General features: G+C 37.8%; 1 protein-coding gene across 1 annotated transcript in view; it reads right to left on the bottom strand.

The window, feature by feature from the left end:
- FMN2 (formin 2) overlaps positions 1–26,157 on the bottom strand; it is a 376,404-nt gene that overhangs the window by 258,703 nt on the left and 91,544 nt on the right. Inside the window, exons 3-4 of the mRNA XM_077167810.1 lie at positions 19,266–19,413; positions 8,514–8,569 (exon numbers count right to left, since the gene is read on the bottom strand). Of these exons, the coding sequence (XP_077023925.1) occupies positions 8,514–8,569; positions 19,266–19,413 (204 nt within the window). The remainder of the gene's footprint in view (positions 1–8,513; positions 8,570–19,265; positions 19,414–26,157) is intronic.

Here is a 26,157-nt window from a genome sequence, read left to right as displayed (position 1 = left end):
GTTTCCAATCTATAAAGATGATCTTTCCAGAAAAATCCTTTCTTCCCCTTAACGTGTTATGATGATGTCTCCATCTTTCAAAGGAGTGCCTCTACAAGGCTTTCCCGCTTCTCTTCCCTTCCCTTCAGTATTTACTGAGCACCTAGGAATGACCAACCCTGGCAGACTCTGAGAATGACTAGCCCATGATTCCTGGGCCCCACTTTCTTTCTCCCTCTTTAAGTCCAGTTTTTCTTATTCTGGCTTAATTATTAGTTCACTTGCCTTGTTGATTGTTCTTTCGTCAGCTTATAATTACCTTTGTAAATTACCTTCATATTACCTTTTGCCTTAGAGGTTCAAAGGAGCACAAATTAATTTTTCCCAATCTTCCAACTTGCCCAATATTTTCCAATCCAATTCAAAAAGGGTTTTGTTTTCATGACTATCCATCATTTCTTCAGAACTATTTTTAGCCCACACTTTACTTTTGATCTTACCAATACTTCTCTTACTCTTTAAACTTTTCTGTGTCAAACCAATGTGAATGATCCCTCAACTAGGCTACCCTACATTATTCTTATCTGTTTTCTTGATCTTTTCCTAAATAAAGATTTTTTTGGAAACTAATAAATTATATTGTGGTCATTGTATACAGACTACTATAACAGATGGTTTAAGGAGATCCAAATGAAAAAATATTCAGTTCCTCAAATAAGTTTTCACTGAATTGGATGTTGAGGAGATACAGTAGACTGGTTAGAGCAGGAGCTTAAGAGAAAGTTTTGAGTCAAATTTCAAAGGAGGTTAAAACTGGATTGAGGTACGATTTTGCTAGTTATCTCAACCCTTCTGTCAGTTTGAATCTGTTGTGGACCCCAGAAAAGCCATATCCTTTAATCGTCATTCGATTTTGCTGCATAGGCGCTTTTTGATTGTTTCCATGGAAGATGTGACCCACCAAATTGTGGGCGGCAACTTTTGATTAGATGATTTCCATGGAGGTGTGTCTCCATCCATTCAATGTGGGGTTGCTTACTGGAGTCATTTAAGAGGGAACCGTTTGGGAAAAGTTTTAGAGGCACAAAGCCAGAGACCTTAGGAGATGAAGAAGGAAAACGCCCCTGGGGGCGCTTCATGAAACAAGAAGCCTCGAGAGAAAGCTAGCAGACGTTGCCATGCTTGCCATTTGTCTTTCCAGTGGAGAGAGAAACCCTGAACGTCATTGGCCTTTCTGAACCGAGGTATCTTTCTCTGGATGCCTTCGATTGGACATTTCTATAGCCTTCCTTTAATACTGGACATTTTCAAGGACTTAAAAGTGTAAATTTGCAACTTAATAAATTCCCCTTTTTAAAAGCCATTCTGTTTCTGGTATATCGCATTCTGGCACCTTGCAAACTAGAACAACCCTAAAGCAGTTTTCTGACCTGTGGGAATTTATTTGCATATAAACTGCACAATACATGAGGAAAGACAGTGCAAAAATTATATAATTTTTTCTCTATTCTACTACTTTGTAATAGGTATGGCTATTAATAATTAATAAATGTTGTGATGTGCAAAATCCAAGCTTAAATTGCATTATATTATAATTCTTACCAAAATTAGAGTTTGTAAAGTTCAAATTTTTATTCTATTTATCTTCTAACTAATGTATTTGCATTAAAAATATATCAAGGGTTTTAGTGAAATGCTTCAAAACACAAATTTTATATATAATTTTCAAAGCAGAAGTTAAAAACTGAACAATAACCAGATAAAACATGTTACCATATATTAACCTTTAATTTAGAAGAAACTCTTAAAAAAATTGATATTTGCTACTTATGTACTATGGAGTATAAAAAGAATTTACAGTTTAAATAACATTTCAAATATCAAACAATAATAAACAGAATTGAAAAATAGTCTTTTCCAAGTTTAATGAAATAATTTTTTAGACATAGCAGATTTTCAGAGCATATTACTTGAAATTAAAATAAGAAGTGAGCTTTCAAGAACATAGTTTTATTTTCAAACTTCCTAATTCCACAGGGTTATCAATAAAAGCCTCCTAGGAGCCACTGCTATCCTTTCCTTCCACATGACAGCCAGATGTATTTGCTTTAGGCATCAGACTCTCTGGCAACAGCAGAAACTTCGATTTCTCTTAGTTGCGAAAAGGCTTTATGAGTCATGTGTTTTTTTCTAGGGATATTGAGCTCTCAGAATTATTAACTACAGGGAGAGTGTAAAAGTCAAAACTCATTCAATAAATTCCGGTGCACTCGGATTGAGAGAACAGGTGTTTGAATTCACATCTGAAGAAAAGCTTACAGGATGCTTTCCAGTTCTACTTCACGGCCCTGACTAGGCAGTCCTGGAGATCTTGCTTTACGACCACAAATAATGCAGGTATAGTTGAGTGGATCAGAAAACTCTTCATGCTCATGATTCATACAGAGCCGACTATGGTTTAAAATCCCTCATTTCCTTCTGTAGTGGTAGTATACAGAGATACAGAACTGCCATCTAGTGACTAAGAGGAAGAAAGCAAAATATTTTACATGAAAAAATAAAATTGTACTTTTTTTTTTTTGAAGAGACCAGTGGAGCACTAATGTTAGTAAAATTAACATATTTAACATATCAAAGTTGTAGAAAAACTTCAAAAACCATAGGTAAATGAATCAGCCTTCTTCTGATGATCAAACGATATCTTTATACCTCTAAAATGCATTGTGACATCTTAATCTAATAAATATAGTTTAACTAAAATAAAATAACTTTTTAAATGAACCTCTCATCTCAATGCATGTGATAATTTTGGCATGAGACAGTATTATATAGCCAAAGGATTATATCCACATAAAAGTATAATTTTTATCATAGTGGAAAGAACATGAGATTTAAAAGCAATCAAATCTTGGCTCTACTGTATTATCAATTTTGTGACCTTGGGCAAGTTACTTAACTCTATGAACATCATTTCCTCTAGATGTGAATTATAGTAGTTACTTTAAAGGAGTAGTGTAAGTTTATTAATAAGATAATACAGTAAAAGTATAGGTGCACAGTTGACTGATAATGAATCCTGCAACCCCCTTTATGACTAGTTACTTAAGACTCTTGAGAAATGTACATGTACTATCTTAGAAAAGAAGGATCCATTAAAATAAATTCTTGACAACCGAATCAAAGATTTCAAAAAAGTGATGCCTTTGGTGAGTGTATAACCTCAATTACTTTTCAATTGTTCCTTCCTTTATTTCATTTCCTGGCTCATAGACACTTCAATGGTAACAAGGAATATATGAGATGTGAAAGTTGAACCAATCTATTTCACCCATGAGTGTTCAAGCTGTTAGACTAGGATTTTTGTTTGTTTCATTTTTTTTTTTATTTTTTTTTATGTTTTGCATGGGAAGGCACAAGGAATGGAACCCAGGTCTCTGGCCTAGAAGGCGAGAACCCTGCCTACTGAGCCACCCTGGCCTGCCCTAGACTAGGTATTTTTAAATTACCCAGTGTCTCCTATCGAGTTTTATCATTACTGCAGCTTCTTTTACCATGGTTCATAACTCTTGAGAAAAACGAAATCACTCCATAATTTTACACACATGAACATCTATCTTTAATTATTACAGCTATCACAGAATCTTAAAATATGGAGCAATGTTGTACATATTTCATCATTGTTGATATTATAGAATGCTTCTTATCCAGGTTCTCTTTGACATTACCATATATAACTAAGAATTCAGTCATACGTGTCGTGGAGATAAGGATTAAGAAATATCCAGTACAATAACATTTCAGTTCACAATTTAGCCATACTTGAAAAAAAAAAAGTGAAAATAAGGATAGGATATTTCAAGGGTGAAAATTTTCTTAATTATCGCTGACTATTTTTTTATGTCACTTTTTATCTTTCATTATCTTGCCCATTATTGGCTAATCATTATATGGTTAATTTAAATAACTATCAGCTGAGTGCACCATGCTTCTCTAAGTGCTCCCAGTTTATATTATGTCTCTGCTCTCATAAAATCACGCTGGAAAAGTTTGGATTTTTTTTTTAATGACATTATCCATAAGAGTAGCTTTACTATCACTATAACGGCTATACCTGTACTTTTAAAAAACACTGAGGAACTATACAATAAACTCTCAATCAATGTTATGTCTATATTTCACCTCTAGGGGGAGCACAATATCCATGAATGATTGATTTTTTCTTTTAACTTTTTATTTTGAAATTTTCAAATTTACAATAGTTACAAAAATTATACAAACTCCATACAGAGAAAACTAACAAACTTTTACCACCCTAAATACACAGATCCACCAATTTTATTATTCTGCCACATATGCCATATCAATTCTATCCATCTATCCTATCCACTATTAATGCACTTTCTGAATACTTGAGTGTAAGTTGCATCCATCATGCTCCTTCAACATTTAAAACTGTCATGTCTATTTCCTAAAGATAAGGGTATTCACTTATATAACTAACTTAAGTTCAGTTATCAAATTCAAGATATTTGACATTGTAAAATCTTACAGTCTTATTCCAATTTTTTCGTATGTACCAATAATGTCCCTTAGAGCCTTTACTCCTCCCTCGCTAGATTCCATCCAGAACCAGGTATTTCATTAAATTTTCAATGTCTCCTTAGTTGCTCTTTTTTTTAATGTGCAAACATGTACACAATATAAACTTTCCCATCTCACCCTCCCCCAAGCATACCATTAAATAAGGTCAATCACTTTCACAATATTGTGGTATCCTCAACTGCTTCCATTACAGAAACAATTCCACCACCCCAAAACAGAAACCCTATATTCACGATGCACAAACTCTCCATTCCCCCTGACATACAGGGAAGCCCTGATGCCACACGCCCCTGACAACCAGTATTCTAACTTCTCTGTCTCTATAAGTTTGTAAATCCTCCAATAGTTTCTTTGTTATCCACGTGACTTAAATTTAACATCCTAAATCTGCTACCATCTCATTTGCTTTGATATCAACTTAACTTCAATATTATACACAGACTATGTTTCTCCACCCCTCCATCTCCCCACCTTTGTGTTTTATGTAGTTGTTACAAATTGCATGTTTATACCTTATGAGTTTCAAACTGATTTATCATTAGATTTTAAGCAGTTGCCTCTTAGATCCTGTAGGAAGTAAAAAGCGAAGTTACAAACCAAGAACACAAGGGTACTGGCATTTATATTTACCCATGTCATTACCTTCACCAGAGATCTTGGTTTCTTCATACAGCTTCAATCTATTATATTTTGTCCTTTCCTTTCAACCTGCAGAACTTGCTAAAGCATCTCTTTCAGGGCTGGTCTAGTGGCGATGAACTGCCTCGGCTTTTGTTTCTCTGGAATGTCTTTATCTCTCCCTCAATTTTGAAAGCTAGTTTTGCCGGATATATAATTCTTGGTCTACGATTTTTTTTTGCTTCCAGCACTTTAAATATATTATATCATCCCATTGCCTTCCTGCCTCCATAGTTTCCAATGAGAAATCAGAACTTAATCTAACTGAGGCTCCCCTGTATGTGACATGTTGCTTTTCTCTTGCAGCTTTCAGAATTTTCTCTTTATCTTTGTCACTCACCATTTTGATTAGAGCATGCTGTGGCATGAGTCTACTTGCGTTTATCCTGTTTGGAGTTTGTTGAACTCCACGGATGTGTATATTTCTATCTTCTATTAAATGTGGGAAGTTGCAGCCATTTTTTTTTCATTCTCCCTGACCCTTTCTCCCTTTCTTTTTCTTCTGATACTCCCACGTTGGATATATTGGTACACATAATGCTGTCCCACAGGTTCCTCATGCTGTTTACTGTTCAGCATTTTTCTTCTTTCTGCTCCTAAGACTGAATTATTTCAATTGTCTTATCTTCAAATTCTCTGATTCTTTCTTCTATCAGCTCCAATTTTCTATTGAGCCTCTCTAGGAAATTTTTAATTTCTGCTGCTGTGATCTTCACAGCTTTCTTTGGTTCCTTTTCATAACTTCCATCTCGCTATTAATATTCCTTTTATGTCATCCATAATTTTCCTGATTTCCTTTAGTTCTCCATCTGATTTCCTTTAGCTCTTTGAGTATATTTAGGACCATCTGTTTTAATGCTCTGTCTGGTATGTTTTTATCCTTCCTCAATAATAGTTCCTAATGCTTTAATCTCAGCCTCGATCATCACTTTACTGTTTGATGACCTTTTGTTGAAACCTGAACATTTTGATATTTTAAGGTATTGTCACTGGAATTTAGAGTCTGGGGCATCTGTTCCCTACATGTATATCCAACTAATATATTGACAGAGCTTTCCTTGATTGCCAGAAGTTAACCTTTCCTAGTCTTTGCAGATTGACCTTGTGCAAGTGCTTTCCTTGAGGGCTTATCCCTAAAGAGGTAGCATGAGAATAGCTCCAGGCAAAGTTTAGGGACCTCTCTGATCCCTTCTGTGTAATCACCTTGTCTGGGGAATGTGTGCATGGCCCTAGGAATTTCCCTGTTTAACCTAGTTCCCAATGCCCCCTCTTCCATGGGAAATATGTTCCTCATGATCCCAGGCACTGCACACTGTATGTCCCAGAGCTGTCAGTCCCTTGCCCCAGACAGCACAATTTGACTGCTTCCCCACAGCATTCTACAGGAGAGTCCATGAGCTGCCATCTACACACAGGACAAGTTCCGGGACAGCAAGTCCCTCAGGCGATCACCAAACAGCCTAGGGCAGAAGCACACGTTCCCAGTTTGTGCATGAAGGTTACTCTGCTCCCTCGGGAGCCAGGACCAGGAACAGCTCCAGGAGAAAGGGTAACTTCACACTGAGCCCCGTAATGGGGGAGAGGAGCCAACCAGGGCACTACGAGCTCCTACAGCTTTTAAGTAGCCTTTCTTTTTACTCGGTGCTCACCCTGTTACTGCAGTCCTTTAACGCTTTTCTACAGCTTTGAAAAAGATGTCTCTGCCAGTTCTTATTAGTTGTTCAAAGCTTCTGTGGGAGAATAGAGCCCTGAAGCCTCTTACTCCTCCATCTTGAATGGAGTGGCATCCATAATCTCTACTTTTTTTTAAGGGAAGTCATTTTATGCTTAGAAAAGTTTTCAAGGATGATCCAATTCCTTTATTTCACAGAGAAGAACACTATGTCCCAGAGAGGCTAAATATGTTGTCACACTAATCAGAAACAGACCTAGCCCTAGAATCAAAAACATAGTTGGGCCAAACTATAAATAAATTTTAAAATGGCTTTATATCTAAAAGTGCAATTACTATTCATAATTGCTGTTCCATATAAATTTAAATAGTTTCCTCTCTTGCATTTTCTTATAGGAAGTCCAATTTGGTACAAGATAAAAATACACAAAACGTAGCTTCTTTAGGAACCAAAACATTGTTCCATAAATATTAAACAGATACTAAAGTTTTGTTTTAGTTTGCAATCTGCCAGAATGTAATATAACAGAAATGGAATGACTTTTCAAAAGGGGAATTTAGTAAATTACAACTTTACAATTTGTAAGCCTATAAAAACGTCCAAACTAAGGCATCTGGGAAAGATTACTTAAACCAATTAAGGCCAATGGGTCAGGAACACCTCTGTCAGCTGGGAAGTTACATGGCTGTCATCTGCGAGTCCCTTACTCCTGCACTCTGTTGCTTTCAGCCTCTGTTTCTGTGGGGGTTCTCTACTTTGCTTCTCTCAGGCTTGCCTTTATCTCTTGGCTTCCCTTGGCTCTGTCTTGTTCTGGCTTGCTTAACATCTCATGGTGATGTCTGCTAGGCTCCAAATGCATGTCTCTGTTCTCCACATGACCACATCTGTATCAGCTCTGCTGGGAAGTTTCTGTTGGCTCTGAGGCTTCTGTCATATCTGATTCTCTCCAAAATGTTTCCTCTTTTAAAGGATTCAAGTAAACTAATCAAGACCCACCTGGAATGGGAAAAGTTACATTCTCATCTAATCAAAAGATCACATTCACAATTGGCCATCACATCTCTATGGAGATAATTTAATTGAAAATTTCCAACCTACAGTGTTGAATCAGGACTAAAAGAAACTTAGTTTTCAGGGCTACCTAATACTTGCAAACCGCACATCTCATTCACCAAAGAGCAACTTGGAACCTTATGTAAATCTGGAAATGCTCTGGAAGAAATATTTTTTTATTATGTATGCATATGATTATTCAGCCAGGCACATCTCTGTACAGACATCTCCTGGAGGAGCCACCATTTCCTGCTGGAGTTCAGCTGCTGTCTGAGCCCAACTCTGGCTGAATATAGAATGATGCAACTTCTGAAAAGCTTGTACTCAGTTCCACTTCAAGGATGATTTTCTTTACAAAGTATAAATGGAAGAAAACATCCTCTTCCGCTTGACTGGATTCCCTGCAGGCTTTAGAGAAACAAGGGTAGCCTAGCTAGCTGGGCAGATGGGAAGATAAATCACAGGCTCCGTCACAAATTTAAGACCAATAAGAGACAGGGATTAGACATCCTAATAAGATCTTCTTACCTGCTGGACAGCATCTGAACATTTTTTCGGAGTTTCCAAAACAGCAGATTGAGATTCTGAATTGGAAAGGAAGCAGACAGTCAATATCTTAATGAACAAATTTCCCATTTCCTTAATCAAAAAATAAAATTTTAAAATATACCTTTACCTTTCCATGCCAAAAACACCTAGCCTTTCTTTCTTTACTACCAGAGTGTAAGAATGTGACTACTTTTCAGTATCTATAATAGGTATAATGACAGGCAATCATGTCATTAGTTTTTTGTTTTTTTTAATTAAAATAATACTATGCCTTTCTTTGTACATCAACTATAATTAAGTTTCTCAGTTGCTAGGTTTCTCTATTGTGCCAGGAAGATCCTGCTAAGACTTGTACTTATTATATAATTCACTTTGCTGAAGCCTATACCATGATAGAAGCCAAGTCACCAATTCCAATTGGGGAGGACAGGGTCTGGAAAGCCTTATCTGACAAATTACCTTCTGATTTCAATGAGAGATACTGAACATTGTCACCAAGTGCTGGTGACTAATGAGGAATTGTGAAGGGATTCTGCTCTTTAGAGCTTGTGACATCTGATATTCTACAAGATTGCAAATTCATAGTGCTGGAAGACCTGAGGATAACATAGCCCAAGGTTCTGTTTTGGTTTTTAAGCGAGGAGACACTTTTTTCCTAGGGATGCTTCTATAGAAGTTTTAAAACCTAAAAATAAAAGAGGATTCAGGAATCCCTAGTATGCCATGGTGCAAAATCTAAAACCATTAATCTAGCCCCTTCTCCTTATTTTACAGATGAGAAATCTGCGGCCCGTAACACAAGCAGTCAGCACAAGCTGAAGCCAAGAATTCAGGTCTTCTGTCGCACTGCTTCTTCCTTGTCTAGTACACAGACCAGAAAACTGACACAAGATATGGCAGTCACTCTTAATGATAATTTATACATTCCCAACTTGGCAGCATTTTAATTGGTTTATGGAACCAACCTATAGAAAAATAAATGATTTTTATCGTTTAGAATGCATGACATACCTTTAAGCTATATTGAAAGCCTTCATGTCACTCAGTCAAGTCACAGCCTTTACACTGTCCTAAAAGGCCATTTCACCTGCCCCACACTCCCTGGCCCCCTAGCCACCTCCACCTTTCCCCATCTGCACACTGGCCCTCTTACTGTCCTTGTAATACACTCATGCTCCCTCCTCAAAAACATTTGTGTTTTTACTGCCTACGAACTCACTCTTCTTCATCCTCTTTGGGGTTTTGCTCAGGCCTCCCTGACCACTCTATTTCAAGCAGTCCCGCTGACTCCCTAGCACTCCCTATTTCTCTTTCCTTTCTTTCTTTATAATATGTATAATCTCATAACACCGTGTTGTTCACTTGTCTAGTTCTCTATTATCTTTTACTCCACTAGAATCACTAGACTATAAGCTCCATGACTGAATAAGCTCCGTAAATGGAGGGATTTTTGTCTATTTTTTTTTTTCACTATTAAATGCTGAGCATATAAAATAGTGCCCAGCACACAGTAGGTGCTCAATTTTTGTTAGTAATGGTAATAGGAACGAAGGCATAACTGAAAGATCAAAGAATGATCAAATCATGAAAGTAGTTACTACCAAGAGTGTTTATCCTGGTAGGGAAAGAGGAAATAGGGATTTTATAAGGAGTAATATAGATACCACCTTCCCTTTAGCTATTTCCTGCACCTCAGCTATGAGTTTATCTTTCAAAACAAAAATCACTGAGAATAGCATAAAACAGTTGCTTACCAACAGATGTCACTGTAGCCATAGAATATAAACATATGGTCTGCACAACACTTCAAAAACACGATATCAAATTCGAATCATCAAAAAGGGATCTTCTCTTATACTAACAAATTACTACTCTGAACCTAACACCAGAGTTAGATAGCCAATTTTGAATAAAGATCTTCAACATAAATGCTAGCCAACAGTTCATATTAAAGCAAATCAAACTCTGGAATGCTCTTGTTTTCTGTTGTTTTTAGTCACATCCAAATCTCCCAAACACAATAGACTCAAAATAAGATCTTAGTTTTCTGTAGATGTAGAAAAGCTCTTCTCCCTCTTCTCTCTATTTAGACAGCACCAATACCCAAAGGATTTCTGGGTGGGACACTAATAATACTTCACATTAGAAATGCTTGCAGCATTTTCTAACTTCATTCTATAGCCCTTAACCTGGTAACCTGCCCCGAAATATGCACAATTCTGGGTGCTGATGGTAAATAAGGACATGTGCAGTTAATCAAACAATGAACCAGAAAGATCTATCATTCAATATTCTCAACACACACCTACACCTAAATTTTCAGTTTCCCTCCATCTAATTCAAAAGTTACCTGAATTCAATTCATTCTCCTATACCCTCTGTGGTGGTTTGAAGCTGTGGACCCTAGAAAAACATGTTCTTAACTTAATCCATTCCTGTCAGTATGAACCCATTGTAAGTAGTGACTTTTGATAGGATTATTTCGCTTTATATGTGGCCCACCTCAATCAGGGTGGGTTTTAATTCTATTACTAGAGCCCTTTATAAGCAGAATGAAATTCAGACAGACAGAGAGCCAAGGGAAGCAGTAAGCTGAAAGTCAGTGGGACCTGGAAGAGAAGGGAGAGGCCTGGGGAGGCCATTTTGTGCTCTGCCATGTGACAGAGGAGACCTGGACCAAGGCCCACCTGCAGCCAACCTCAGAATGTCAATCTTCGGGAAGAAAGCACTGCCTTGACGGTGCCTTGATTTGGACTTCTCCTAGCCTCAAAACCATTTCCATTGTTGAAGTCACCCCATTGCATGACATTTGCTTTAGCGATGAGGAAACTAAAACACCATCCTTTTCACTATACCCTTTATTTCCTTGAATAAGTGTGTTAACAGATGTAAGAGAAACTTATATGACAAAATATTCTCATCAAAATCATAAGCTGAAATACAGGCGTTCTAGAGAATCAAGATTTTAAGACAAAAGAAACATACAGAATAATTATACTGCAAAATAAAGGGAAATGAATGAGAATAAAGACGATAGAAGAGAAAAATAAATTTTGAACAATAGTGAACAAAAGAAGAAAGGAACAGGAAGGATGAAGGGCAAAGGGAAATACGGAAAATGGCAAGAAACGTAATGGAGATGGGGCTTGTCCTTATGAAATTTATTTCTGCAAAGGAGAAGCTAAGCCTACTTATGGTTATGACTAAGCATCACCCCCCAGAGAACCTCTTTTGCTGCTCAGATGCAGCCTCTCTCTCTAAGCCAACTTGGCAGGTGAACTCACTGCCCTCCCCACTACGTGGGACCTGACTCCTAGGGATGAGTCTGGCCTTGGCAACATGGGAATGAGAAGCCTTCTGGACCAAAAAGGGGAAGATAAATGAAACAAAATAAAGCTTCAGGGGCTGAGAGATTTCAAATAGAGGTGAGAGGTCTTTCTGAGCGTTATTCTTATGCAGTATATAGAGATCCCTTTTCAGTTTTTGGTGTACTAGAATAGCCAGAGGGAAATACCTGAAACTGTTTAAATGTAATTCAATAATCTTGATTCTTATTTTTTTATATTTTTATTGAGAAATCTTCACATACATACATTCCATCCATAGTATGCAATCAATGGCTCACAACATTATCACACAGTTGGACGTTCACCCCCTTGATCATTTTTAGAATATCTGCATTGTTTTGGAAAAAGAAATAATAAGAAAAAAATCATACATTCCATACTCTTACCCCTCCTTCTCACTGATCACTAGTATTTCAATCTACCCCAAATTTTTTACCCTTTATCCTCCCCCATTACTTATTTTTTATCCTTATTTTTTTACTCAACTGTGCATATTGTGCACAAAAGGAGCATTAGACACAAGGTTTTCACAAGCACACAGTCTCACTGTAAAAGTTATAGAGTCATACAATCATTTCAAGAATCAAGGCTACCAGAACACAGTTCAACAGTTTCAGGCACTTCCCTCTAGTCAATGCAATGCACCACAAGCTAAAAACGGATGTCCACATAATGCATAAGAATAATCTCCAGGATAACCCCTCTAGACTCTTGTTTAAAATCTCTCAGCCACTGAAATTTTATTTTGTCTCATTTCTCTCTCACCCCTTTCGGTCAAGAAGCCTTTCTCAATCCCATGATGCCAGGTCCCAGCTCATCCTAGGAGTCTGTCCCACGTTGACAGGGAGATTTACATGCCCAGGAGTCATGTTCCACGCAAGAAGGAGGGCACTGAGTTCACCTGCTGAGTTGGCTTAGAGAGAGAAGCCACATCTGAGCAACAAAAGAGGTTCTCTGGGAGTGACTCTTAGGTATAATTGTAAGTAGGCTTAGCTTCTCCTTTGCAGGAATAAGTTTCAAAGGCACAAACCCCAGGATCAAGGGCTCAGCCTATTGAATTGGTTGTCCTCACTGCTTGTGAAAACATCAGGTATTCTGCAGATGGGGAAGTTAGTATTTCCTCCTTTCTCCCCAGTCCCCAAGGGGACTCTGCAAATACTTTTTTATTCTCTGCCCAAATTACTCTGGGATATATTGGAGCATCACACTAACCTGTACAAAAGGACAAGATCTGACATAATTCCATATAATTATGATGTTCAAATAAACTGATCATGCAAGTTAAATGAGATAATGTACTACTCAAAATACAAATTTTGCACCAAATAAACATCTCTCCCTTTGGCTTCACACAAGAGTTGAAGTTTTAAAATATGGACCATATCACCCTGTACCCTGTATTCTGATTTACCTGAGTCCTATCCAGATCAGCTTCGTTCATATCTCTAGTCAAAGTCTGATCACTTTTTCAACTTTTTTAACAATTACTGTATGGGGTACTGCTGACTTTCACAGCATCAGTGCCCTCTCTTCTGAGTCTCAGGTGTCACATAAACACTGGAGGGTTTCAGGAAACACCAATTGGCCTTGATTCTTGAAGATGACTGAATAACCATAGAGCTTCTAAGGAGTGTAAAAACCTTGTGACTGACACTCACTTAATCCAGTGTTTGGACAGATGAGTTTAAAAAAAGAGACAACATAAATAAACAAACAATAGAGGATATGGGGGTATGTGGGCTTTAGGTGTTTTTACTTTTTATTATTATTTTTATTGTTTTTGGAGTAATGAAAATGTTCAAAAATCAATTGTCATGATGAATCCACAGCTTTATGATGATAAACTGTGAACCACACAGATTGTACATTTTGGATGATTATATCTCAATAAAAAAATCATTGAATAAAAGTATCAGTGTCTCTCTATGGGATGCTAGGCTGAAGGAAAAGTTAAGTGGCTTCTGAGTAATATCTAAAGACTAGAGTTATTTGGTAGGTATACTTGACAAATCAATCCTAGTTCTAACATTCTTAAACTCATTAATTGAAAGTGACCACCCTTCAAACAAATTCCCCTGGTGCTTATGACCAGCACCTCTCCTCCTCACTCTAAACAACCCTGGAGTGCTTTCAGGAATTGCATTATATCCAGCCCTGACAGACAGGCTCTAGTAAATATTCATCATCTAGAATGCTTGTTTTTAAGGGATAACCTCATGAGAGTTCTCTCAAGGGTCCATTTAAAACTGCCACCTCTTTCACTCTTAAGAATTACAAAACTGGACTTTAAAAAAACATTATTATGACACAGAGTGGAAGAAACAACATTCTTGACAAAACTTTAAATGTTTCCTTTTAAAAGGTACCTCATAAAATTCTGAGCATAATCTTAAATTGTGGGCTATCCACAATTTCAAATGAAACAAAGCATACTTAGATGAGTTTTATTTTTGTGGACAGAAGACAACAAGATAAGCAGGCTATATCTTCCAGCTAAGAATGGAAAAGACATTAAATTACCCCTTTAAAATATACAAAATATGACTTCTAAAAATGAATTAAGTGGGTCTCTAAAGATTTATCTTACATAAAATTACTAAATTACAGGCTCTTCTTTAATGATATAAATCTATTTTATTTAAATCCAGTAGATTTAAGTGATAGAGAATTCAGTAAATTATATTTAAATATCATTATTTATGATTGGCTACCTGATAATATTGCAGATTTTTATATTTTGTTGTAACATGGCCAATCATGTACCAATCAATTCATTCCAGGACATTTTATCACTAGTTCAGAGTGAGAAGCTCAAAGAATTACAATGTTATCAACTCTCCCTTTGTTCCTCATAAAACTTCTGTGTAATCTCAACATACCATGTTGAACAGTGATTGGGAAAAACCTGGAAGGAGTTGATGATATTGTATTTAAATTACATCACACAGAATATCTTTTAATTAAGAACTATTAACAGCATCTCTTTTTTCTTTTTCTATCAGAAGCCAGAAAACTGGTATTTTTCTAAGCAACTGTTGTTTATAACCATATAGACACAGGGGATGATATGTAATTGTTCACATTTCCCTTTGTGCTTTCAATCTGAGAGGTAAGTTTCCAATTACCTTCAAAAACTGTGCAGGTCCCTTCTGAAAAACATTTCAGTGTGTTAGCTCAGCTTAGTTCATTTTATTGTTGCCTCTTAAATTCCTTTCAGTTTGATCTATTTTCCTCTGTAATCTTTTTGAATGTCTTAGACATTTTTTCAAGATTTCTACATGAAAAGTTTCTGCCACTTTTCTATGAGTTCTCCTATCAGAAAGTGTCTAGGAATTTCTCTGGCAAGATTTCCTTTTTTAAATCAGTCATCTGTTCACATTCCTGGTCATTCACATTTTAAGGAAAGGTAAGAAATTTAAATTTACATAGATGCCACAAGAATTATCAGGTCTCCATTCACATCTACACATCCTGCTCCTATTTTCCATGAATTTGAAAACTAACACTCATTATCTCCTTGATTTTATATAAAACTATCAAGTGAGCTTTGAAAACTTGATATTGAGCTCCAAAACTGGTCTTCAGCCTTTTTCAGCGCATTAAAAAAAAAAAATCTTCCCCAACTCTGCTATGTTCACATGCTGAGTTGGTTATTGAACTTATTTAGATCCACCCAAGATGTCTTTGCTCTTAAAATGCTAGAAGTCTATGGGGAAGATATATAATATATGCAGATAAATTACAATGCACAAATAATTCAAATGAAAGAGGTATAAATAAAGTGCCACGGGACTCCAGAAAAGAGAACACTATGTGATGTTGTTGTCGGGGGGACAGTTAGGAGTGTATAAGGAAGGGGAAATTGAGATACAATAGAGTGAAAGCAAGATAAATGGAAAGGCTTTCTTTTTATCAAGATTTCTGCCACCAACTTTTAGAACACATTGCTTCTTTACTTCCTTTCCACTAAGCTTAGCCTTTTAGGAGGCATTCTATAGCCATACTTCCTTGAAGGTGAAGACAAATCACTTTCATAGAACAAGTCATGAAAAGATGAAAGTGATATGTTGAAAAAGTCAGAAGAGACAGCACCATCGATCTAATTTAGTTGGACAGTTTCTATACACAAGCAATGACCTAACTGAGGAGTCAGTTAAGGAAAAAATTCCATTCAAAATAGCAACTAAAAGAATGAAGTATCTAGGAATGAACTTAACTAGGGATGTAAAGGACTTGTACACAGAAAACTACATAGTATTGATAAAAGAAATCAAAGAAGATGTAAAAATATGGAAAGACATTCCTTGCTCATGGATAAATATAGTTAAGATGTCAATTCTACCCAAATTAATCTTCAGATTCAATGCCGTACCAATCAAAATTCCAACAACATACTTTGAAGACTTGGAAAAGTTAGTTACCAAAATCATCTGGAAGGAACAAAGACCCCGAATAGCAAAAAGCTTCCTAAGAAAAGAACAAAGTGGGAGGATTAACACTTCCTGATTTTAAAACTTATTATAAAGCCACAGTGGTCAAAACTGCATGGTACCGGTAGAAAGATAGAAGTATTGACCAATGGAATCAAATCAAGAGTGCAGAAATAGACCACCAAATCTATGGTTAACCAATCTTCAACAAGGCCCCCAAATCCATTGAAATGGGACAAAATAGTCTTTTCAATAACTAGGCATGGAAGAACTGGATCTCAATAGCCAAAAGAATGAAAGAGGACCCTTATGTTACACCCTATACAAAAATTAACTCAAAGTGGAACAAACACCTAAATATAAGAAACCAGTACCAGAAAGCTCCTAAAATGTTGGGAAACATCTTCAAGACCTAGTAATAGGAGGTAACTTCTTAAACTTTACGCCCAAAGCAGAAGCAACAAGAGAAAAAATAGATAAATAGAAACTCCTCAAAAGACTTTGTCAAAATGGTAACAAGGCAGCCAATTCAATGGGAGAAAATATTTGGAACTCACACTTCAGACAAAGGTTTAATATCCTGTATACATAAAGAAATACAACTCAACAACAAAAGAACAAGCAACCCAATTAAACTAGCTGAACATTGGAATTAATAACCAATATTGGGAATAGCCTGGAGGAATTTTTTCTAAAGCTTGCAATTTTCTAAGAGGGAACAGAAAGTTTATTTTCTTCCAAAGAAAGAAAATAATTGAATTGGTTTACTATAAATGAAAATTGAAAGGGGCCACACAATGCAAACAGCAGTTTAGCCATGATGTCATTACACAATAATCTTGTTTAGTACATAGCAGATAACTTAATACTATTAATCATTATAATAAAGTTAGCAATTGATATCATTTTAAAAACTAAACAACTGGCCCTGTACATAGATTTTCTGTAACACCATCTCTCTCACTTTTACAACCGACTATCTGACAAGGAGAGAGAGGAGGGACTGCCTCTTGGGGAAAGAACCTGCCCCATGAAAGTATCTTTCACAAATTAATGTCATGGACTCACAGCAGTAAACATTTCGAAAGAACCATTAGATCTCTACTTTGGATAGAACACTATATTGCTGTTGGGTTATAAGAGATCAACTTCAGAAAAATAAGTCATTAAGATAAATTATTTTCTATTACCTTCAACATGCTCTTCAAGAATACATATTTTAAAAGGAGACAAATCACTGCATTAAAAATTACTTGCTTTGGCATTTTGTAAGCTACATCAAATAATGAAGAGAAAACTACATTACAAATTTCATGTGTCATTAAAAACCTAAATTCCAGTGCACAAAAAAACAAATAACATAAAACATTTCAAAAAGTGCCTTAAAATTTTAAAGAATAATATACAAATAACAGAAAACATTTCAAAATCTGCCCTAGAATTTTCAAGAATAAAATAAATGGTCATTGGGAAAATCTGAGGAAGCTAGAAAGAAAAAGCATGAGAGTATCACACTAATCGATACAAAATACAGGATATGAACAACTGTTAAAAGGAATCTCAATAATATCAATAAATTCTGTATCTACATCTGGTTATTTCCTACCAATAAGAAATTTAATCAAAAAAGAAGAGCATATATAATAGGATTAATACTTTTATTTTATGCCTTTTTTTTCTTTTTTTAACATGGGCAGGCACCAGGAATCAAACCTGGGTCTCCAGTACGGCAGGTGAGAACTCTGCCACTGAGCCACCATGGCCTCCCCTGCCTTTTTGTTTAAAATTAAAAGGAAATAGATGAGGAAACTGGGACATGGTGGTTAGGAAAACTTTCCAAAGGTTATAATACTGATAAGCTGATAAGTGGTAGAGCCCAGCCTCCATGATCTAGTTAACTAACCTTATGCTCTTTTACCACAAATCCAAATTAGGTTTCTAATGATCATCTTTCTTTCTATGAGTCATGTTGGGGGGAAAAAATAATAATAAAAATTCTGAACTCCAATAGCCATGCTACCTTTTAGGAAAATCCAATGGAGAAGATATTGTGAATAGAAATGATACGCTTCTATTTACTTTCCATTTACAAATCAGCATCAGTGTTCCTGGACAGTCCACCAAGGAGAAGTTAGGAATTTATTATTCCAGAAAAATAGAAAAAACAAGGGATAAACTATCCAAATTCCAGAAAGCATTGGTCCACAAACATGATTTTCAATTCTGTATGACAAATATAAAATGCTTTCCTAAAGTCAGACTGAGAGATCATCATCCTACTGAGCTCCAAATAAAGCTGATGATATCTCATGCTACCTTCCCACCAATAACACAAAATACCTTAAGAATTTTAAGGATATTAAGAACTAAAGAGAGAACTAAACAGTTAGCCTCTTTAGAACTAAAAAGAAAATTTTTAAAGAAAAAAAATTACAGTGAATGCTGTCCAATTAGAAAAAGGGAACCACTTAAATAAAACTTTCTTCTCTATCTTGCCTCTCCCAGTTATCTTTAAAGGTAAAGAAAGGGATCAAGAAAAGCACAAAGAAAGTAATCTGTGAAGAGAATCAGAACAAAGCAATATGGTGGCACCCACCTCTTTGAAGAGAAGAAACAGAAATGGTCCTCCAGGACTTTCTTTGCAGAAAAAAGACTGAGAACTTTACCTTCTGGTTGTGGCTAAAGCTGGATAGCAGCAGGCAGTGGTTTTCAACATTAGTATACAAAATAATTATTAGGGAATTCCATTGTTCCACTTCCCCAAAGTCTAACCCAATAGCCTTGGAGGTGGGGGCAGAAGAATCTTCAATTAAACAAGCCTCTGTTATTGTATTTGGGTTATTTGAAGAGTATACTCTACGGGAACTTAGATGAGAAATACAGGCTCATTAGCCAGGAAGCACTACTTTATGCCAACATAACTTTCAGAACATTCACTGCTCCCAGTGTCCTACCTGTTTCAGCGTCCGTGGGTCTGTGATCTTCATCAGGAGATTTAGATGGTGGCCAGGCAGATGGGATTCGCCGGGGAAACTGTCCTTCTGTGTAATCCAGGGAGTGCGTGGGTTGACTGACTGCAGCCCAGGTATAAAGTTGATCTTGCTATTTTAAAAAAATAATAAACTATTAATTGAATCCTAAAAAAAAATTCTTCATCTATATACTATATCTCTGAAAATCATGTGTATATGTGTACATATACACATTATACATCGTATATACACATTATATACACACATTAAACATTAAAACAATTGTACACTATTCAGTGTAGATTCATAAGCATGGGCATTATTCTTTTATGTAATCACTCCATTTTCAAAACTACATTCATCTCAAGTTCTTTTCTATAGCAAAATCTAAGCCTCACTATTTGGAAGTGGATATTCTATGCAGGTCTACAGGGAATTCCCTGAACTAGCATCTTTAATATCTAAATATGATGTCCATTAAATGATGTTTATACAGTCATGGAAAGGTCAAAGGACAGGCTGTACTTGAGCACTGGAAAATGATGGCTTCCTTGCCTTCAACAATAAAAGGCCCAGGAAACTGACTTATCTTGGGTCCACTCTGGGAATTGTTTAAGAGAGAAACGAGGAAAAAATAAATGAACCTGCCAAGAATAGAAGAATTGGACAGGGATCTTTTGGCAAAGAAAGGCCTTCCCCAACAGAATCTGGACAGATTGTATACAAGTCTTGTAACTACACATAGTGCCAAGAGGCAAACTAATGACAGAGAAAGTAATTTTGAGGCCTGTAAACACTTTTAAAAACTGCTTGGTAGGATTTCAGAATAACAATGTGTGCAATTTTTTAAAGATGCACGAGCTCAATATATGCATGCCCTATATTTTCTTTGTGACCTTTCCCTTACTTATATATCTATTTCCCTATATCTTTTGATCAAAATATCAAGTAAAGCAAAGAGAACACTATAGTAGAGGTGAAATGCAAGTTAAAAAAAAATAAAACTTACCGTAATCACCATTGTGTCGGTTTGAAGGGATTATGTACCCTAGAAAAGCCATGTTTTAATCCCAATCTATAATGTGGAAGCAGCCAGTTTTTTCTTAATCCTTATTCAGCACTATTGGTTGAAAACTTGATTAGATTATCTCCACAGAGATGTGGCCACCCAATTGTGGGTATTAACCTTTGATTAAATGGAGATGTGACTCCACCCATTCCAGGTAGGTCTTGATTAGTTTACTGGAATCCTTTAAAAAAGGAAACATTTTGGGAAAAAGCTTGAGAGCCACAAGAGAGCAGCAAAGTCACAGAGATCTCATGCAGTCAGAGACCTCTGGAGATGAAGGAATACACTCCCAAGGGAGTTTTATGAAACAAGAAGCCTGGAGAGAAAGCTACCGGACATCGCCATTTTCGCCATGTGCCTTTCCAGTTGAGACAGAGAAACCCTGAACTTCATCTGTCTTCTTGAACCGAGGTACCTTTCCTTTCAGCCTTTCCTGCATGAAGGTAATCTCTTGTTGGTGCCTTAATTTGGACATTTCTATAGCCTTGTTTTAATTTGGAAATTTTCACAGCCTTAGAACTGTAAACTTGCAACCTATTAAATTCCCCTTTTTAAAAGTGGTTCCACTTCTGGTATATTGCATTCTGGCAGCTAGCAAACTAGACAACCACGTTGAGATACAGTAAAATAAACTGAATCAACCAATGGATGGTGTGCTGGTTTGAATCTGTTGTACCCCAGAAAAGCCAAGTTCTTAAACACTCATTCAATATTGCTGGGTGAGAGCTTTTTTATTGTTTCCATGGAGATATGACCCACCCAATTATGTGTGGCAACTTCTGATTAGATGGGTTCCATGGAGGCGTGTCTCCACCCATTCAAGTTGGAGTTGCTTACAGGAGCCCTTTAAGAGGGAACCATTTTGGAAAAAGTTTTAGAGCCCACACAGCTAGAGACTTTTAGAGATAAAGATGGAAAACACCCCCAGGGGAGCTTCATGAAACAAGAAGCCTAGAGAGAAAGCTAGCAGACATCACCATGCTTGCCATGTACCTTTCCAGTTGAGAAAGAAACCCTAACCTCCATCAGCTTTTTTGAACCAAGGTATCTTTCCCTGGATGGTTTAGATTGGACATTTCTACAGCCTTGCTTTAATTTGGACATTTTCATAGCCTTAGAACTATAAACTAGCAACTAAATCAATTCCCCTTTTAAAAAAGCCATTCCATTACTGGCATATTGCATTCCAGCAGCTTTCAAACTACAGCAGGCAGGTATTATTATTTCTGAAAATCAGTGAATTAATTGAACAATTCATAAAATATTTTTCAGCTTTGACAGTAAGATACAATCACTATATCAATTAGTTTAACCTTACCTATAGGGGAGTCACCAACCCTACCTGTGAATTCAGATTCCAGGAATCAGCTCAGAACATATAAGAAAAAGCCCCACTTCAGACCTGGCTAAGCATTTCAGCTATTTGTATCCTGATCAGCACTAGAGGTTTTGCTATATTTAGCATACTGAATATCAGAAATAGCTTTTTATTGGCAAAACTAGTGTCTCATTTAACAAGATTAACATGATGAATGTTAGAAATATGCTTTCACTGGTCAAATTAAAGAAATTCAATATACAGGGGTAGGCTAAAATATCAGAAACTATATTGTACATGAGATGGAAATTCCTTGAGATATTAGAACATGTACATGGACTACGTTTACATATTAATGGTTACATATTTAATACTATCTATAATTTTGGGCAGAATTTATTTGAGATCTGTTGTCATTAAAATACAGTCAGTTGTAAGAATGTCTGCATATAGCTAAATCTAACCCATTCGAGCACTGTGCATGACCAAGTTGGGTTAGGTCAGTTCTTAACAGATGGCATGAATGCATAGTGCTCTAACTCAAGAAAATATTGAAATGCAATTCCCTCTCTTAGCCCTCATCTCCCAATCAATGTGAAGATACATATCGACAGGTCACAGGGGATGAAACTCAGGCCCCCTCTTCCTCCCCCTGCAGCAAAGACCAACTCGTCATCCACTGACTCATGACTTTCCCTTCCCCTTTCCTCCTTGCCACAACTCGTGACTCCCCGTGTCAAATGTTCCCCAAGGTGAAAACCATTCCAAATAAGGACTTAAGACAGGAACTCCACCAATAAAGAACAAACAGGTCAGAATAGGCACAAAGAAGAAGGAAGCAAGAATCCTAGCCAATGATAATCAGATGAATTGCCAAATGTGGATATTCAGGACCAAGCAGGGACAGTAAACTTCAGAGTATAAAAGGAGAAACACATGACAACATGGGAGGACATTTTCTTCAGGCTCTTGAAGAAAGTGTTTCTTCACCTTCTTCCCCCTCCCCCTCACCTCTTCCCCCTCCCCCTCCCCTCCTCCCCCTCCCCTCTTCCCCCTCCCCTCCTCCCCCTCCCCCTCACCTCTTCCCCCTCCCCCTCACCTCTTCCCCCTCCCTCCTTTATAATAAACCCCTTTCAACCTCAGCTCAATGTGTGGTTATCAGTGTCAGACCAAACAGATGAATATTTTTTATCTAACACCTGGTGATGAAACCGGATAAGTCATTCCTCTTTTCACTGCGGCCTGAGCACCCCTCTTTTCATTTAGCTGCTCCTCATCTTCTATACAAGGTAAGGCTGAAGAACTTCTGGGAATTACAGGAAGACTTTTGCGGGATACTTTGGTGGGGTCCATGGCAGCTCAGGCTCCAGCATATCTGGAGGTTCCAGTTTTGTTCGGTGTTCCAGGAACACCATGGTCCATCCAGGATGGTACAGTAAAAACTCTCCCCTCTCAAATTGAAGTGCTTGGTCGGAACCTTCCCCACAAGCTACTGCTCCACTCTTGGTCCCGATTGGCACTGGGGACGCCCAAGCCCCTCGGCAACTTACTCTCTCACTCTCTCAGTTGTACAGATGTAAGGACTCTGCCTTTGGTCCTCAGACACCCGGTATACTCCCCTGAATTGCAACCCCAAAGAGTATTCCCACTGAGTGTTCTCACACTTCCTATTTCCTCACCCTCTCCTTCCCTATAATGGGGTCATCACAATCTCTTCCCTCCTGGGCTGCCTAGTGAGCCACATCAGACCTAAACCTACAAGGTAACATCAAGCCTAAGAAACCCAGTGCCCTCAGGACAATCAAAATCCTTGGCCAGAGAATGGTACCTTTAATTTTTAAATTTTTACTGACCTTGATAACTTTCTGCAGTGATATGCAAAACGGGACAAAGCACTCTGTGTTCACACCTTTGAGACACTCTGTGCTAAACCCTCCCTTTGTCCTTTACTAACTACCTACCAAATTCCCACTTCCTCATCCTCAACTGCCACCCCCTCCTCCTCCACGGGTATTTTTCCCCTTAGGGAAGTAGCAGGACACAAAGGCATTGCCAGGTTCAGGTTACTTTTGCACTCTCTGATCTCTCACAGATCGAACAACATTTAGGCTCCTTTTCTACAGATCCTACTCAATACCATAAAGAATTTAAATAACTAACTCAAACCTGTGATCTCGCCCACCAAGATGTGGTTGTAACTCTAACTTCCTCTACCACCCCAGGGAAAAAAAACACATGGGGTCAGCAGCTACCGCTCATGCAAACCAACTTTTTGCCATGGACCCTCAAACTTATTCACAGGGCTCCACTGAAGTACCCCCATCAGCCCCAAATTATCAACCCAGTTCTCCTGACTTACTCAAATTACGCCACTTCTTCACTTGTCTCTTAGAAGGGGTGAAAAAAGCAGGATTTAAGGCAGTCAACTATGATAAACTTTTAAAACTCTCCCAAGGATGAGATGAAAATCCCACGGCTTTTATAAACCACTTAATGATTCAATTCTTAATTACACTAATTTAAATCCAACCTCACCTGAAGGGTGCCTTTTCCTACATACACATTTCATTATACAATCAGCTCCCGACATTTGTAAAAAAAAAAAAACTCCAGAAACTAGAGCCAGGCCTCAAACACCACAGGACAAACTCATCAAGGTCGCTTTCAGTACTTTCAACAACAGGCAGGAGGAAAGGAAAACGAAAAAATCAACTCAGGAAAAATTCAGGCAGGACGCAAAGACACTCAGTATTTGTTATTGGCCAATGACTATGAGGATCCACCCACGCCCCGTGAGATGGAAGCAAACTGGGAGCTAAGCCACCCCCAGGGTCCCTGTTTTCCCTGTGGCCAGTAGGAACATTGGGCAAGAGTTTGCCCTAATCCCAAGGCACCCCCGGGGCCTTGCTCTCTTTGCCATAAGACAGGACACTGGAAAGCTGACCGTCCTTTGGCTTCTTACCGCAGGAATAGGCAGCCATCCTTAGCAAGTGGCCAGTCCTCAGAATTTGAAGTCTCAGACCTCCTGGGCCCAGCCATGGCAGACGGACGGGGGCCCAGGATCTTCAGCCCCAACTCTTCCCATCTCCACGGCCGAGCCCAGGGTAGCCACCCTCATGACAGGTAAGTCAACTTCTTTTGTGGTTGACACAGGAGCCACCTTTTCAGTCTTACCTGAATTTTCAGGGCCTTTAAAACCTTCTCTCCCATCTATAGTTGGACTTCCTGGGGCATGCAACTGCCCATTACAAACCCCACCCATAGCCTGGAATCTTCAAAACACCTCCTTTTTTCACTCTTTTCTAATATCATCTACATATCTCATTACCTTACTGGGGCAGGACATTTTATCTAAATTAAATTCAGTCCTTACTCTGTCATTAGCCTCAGAGGAAAGCCTAGAACCACCTGCCATCATGCTGCTTGCCCTCAGCCAAGATCCCCATCAAACCCCAACCTCAGACACCCCCCACTAGTTAAGGGAAGCCACCTCTACCGTCTGGGACACTGACCACCCTACCATCGCCCAACACCACCCTCCAGTAACCATTAAACTCAAAAATCGGCTCCAAATTCCTGACCTCCCTCAATACCCCCTAATGACTCAAGGAAGTTTAGGACTTAAGCCCATTATTAACAAGATTCTCAAGCAGGACTCTTAATTCCTGCAGTTGCTCCTTCCATTTTTAACCCATTATTAGCAGTTAAAAAACCCCATGGTTCCTATGATTAGTCCAAAATTTACAGTCTGTCAATCAGGCAACAGTCTCCATTATACCCCCTAGTTCCTAATCCCTATACTATCCTCTCGCAAATCCCTCCCAAATCTACACAGTCCTAGATCTAAAGGGTGCTTTCTTTACTATCCCTCTGTCTTTGGATTCCCAAAACCTTTTTACCTGGACAAACTCAACCACACAAAAAAGCTTCCCAATTAATATGGACAGGGCTTCCACAGGGATTTAAAGACAGCCCCCATTTATTCAGACACACTCTAGCCTCAGATTTACATGAGTTAAATCCGTCACCCAGTACCCTACTAGAATATATAAAGAATCTACTCCTTTGCAGCCCCTCACTAAAAACATCATAACAACATACCATCAGATTTCTCAACTTCTTCTCCTCCAAAGGCTACCGAGGCTCCAGCAGCAAAGGACAATTCTCTACACCCCAAGTTGCATATTTAGGGCTAACACTCACCCCTACTCACCAGGGTATCACTTCACAACGTAAATCCCTTATTTCAAACATGGCACCTCCGCCCAAGGAAAGAGCCTACTTTTCTTCTTAGGTCTAGACAATTTCTTCCATTCTTGGGTTCCTAATTTGCCATTATTACAATCCTTCTCAGAATATTCCTGTTCCTCCTAAAATTTGCCATCCTAGCATTCTTAGAAATCTTTTGCTTAAAATATTTCCCTAAAACTAACTTTACCGTACTCTGGTAGGATCCCCAGCTATAGCAAATTACTTCCACCCTCCCT

The sequence above is a fragment of the Tamandua tetradactyla genome, chromosome 7 (genome assembly GCF_023851605.1).
Source record: "Tamandua tetradactyla isolate mTamTet1 chromosome 7, mTamTet1.pri, whole genome shotgun sequence".
Lineage (NCBI taxonomy): Eukaryota > Metazoa > Chordata > Mammalia > Pilosa > Myrmecophagidae > Tamandua > Tamandua tetradactyla.
The sequence above is the reverse complement of the archived record's forward strand: the minus strand, read 5'-3'. Positions and strand labels throughout refer to the sequence as shown.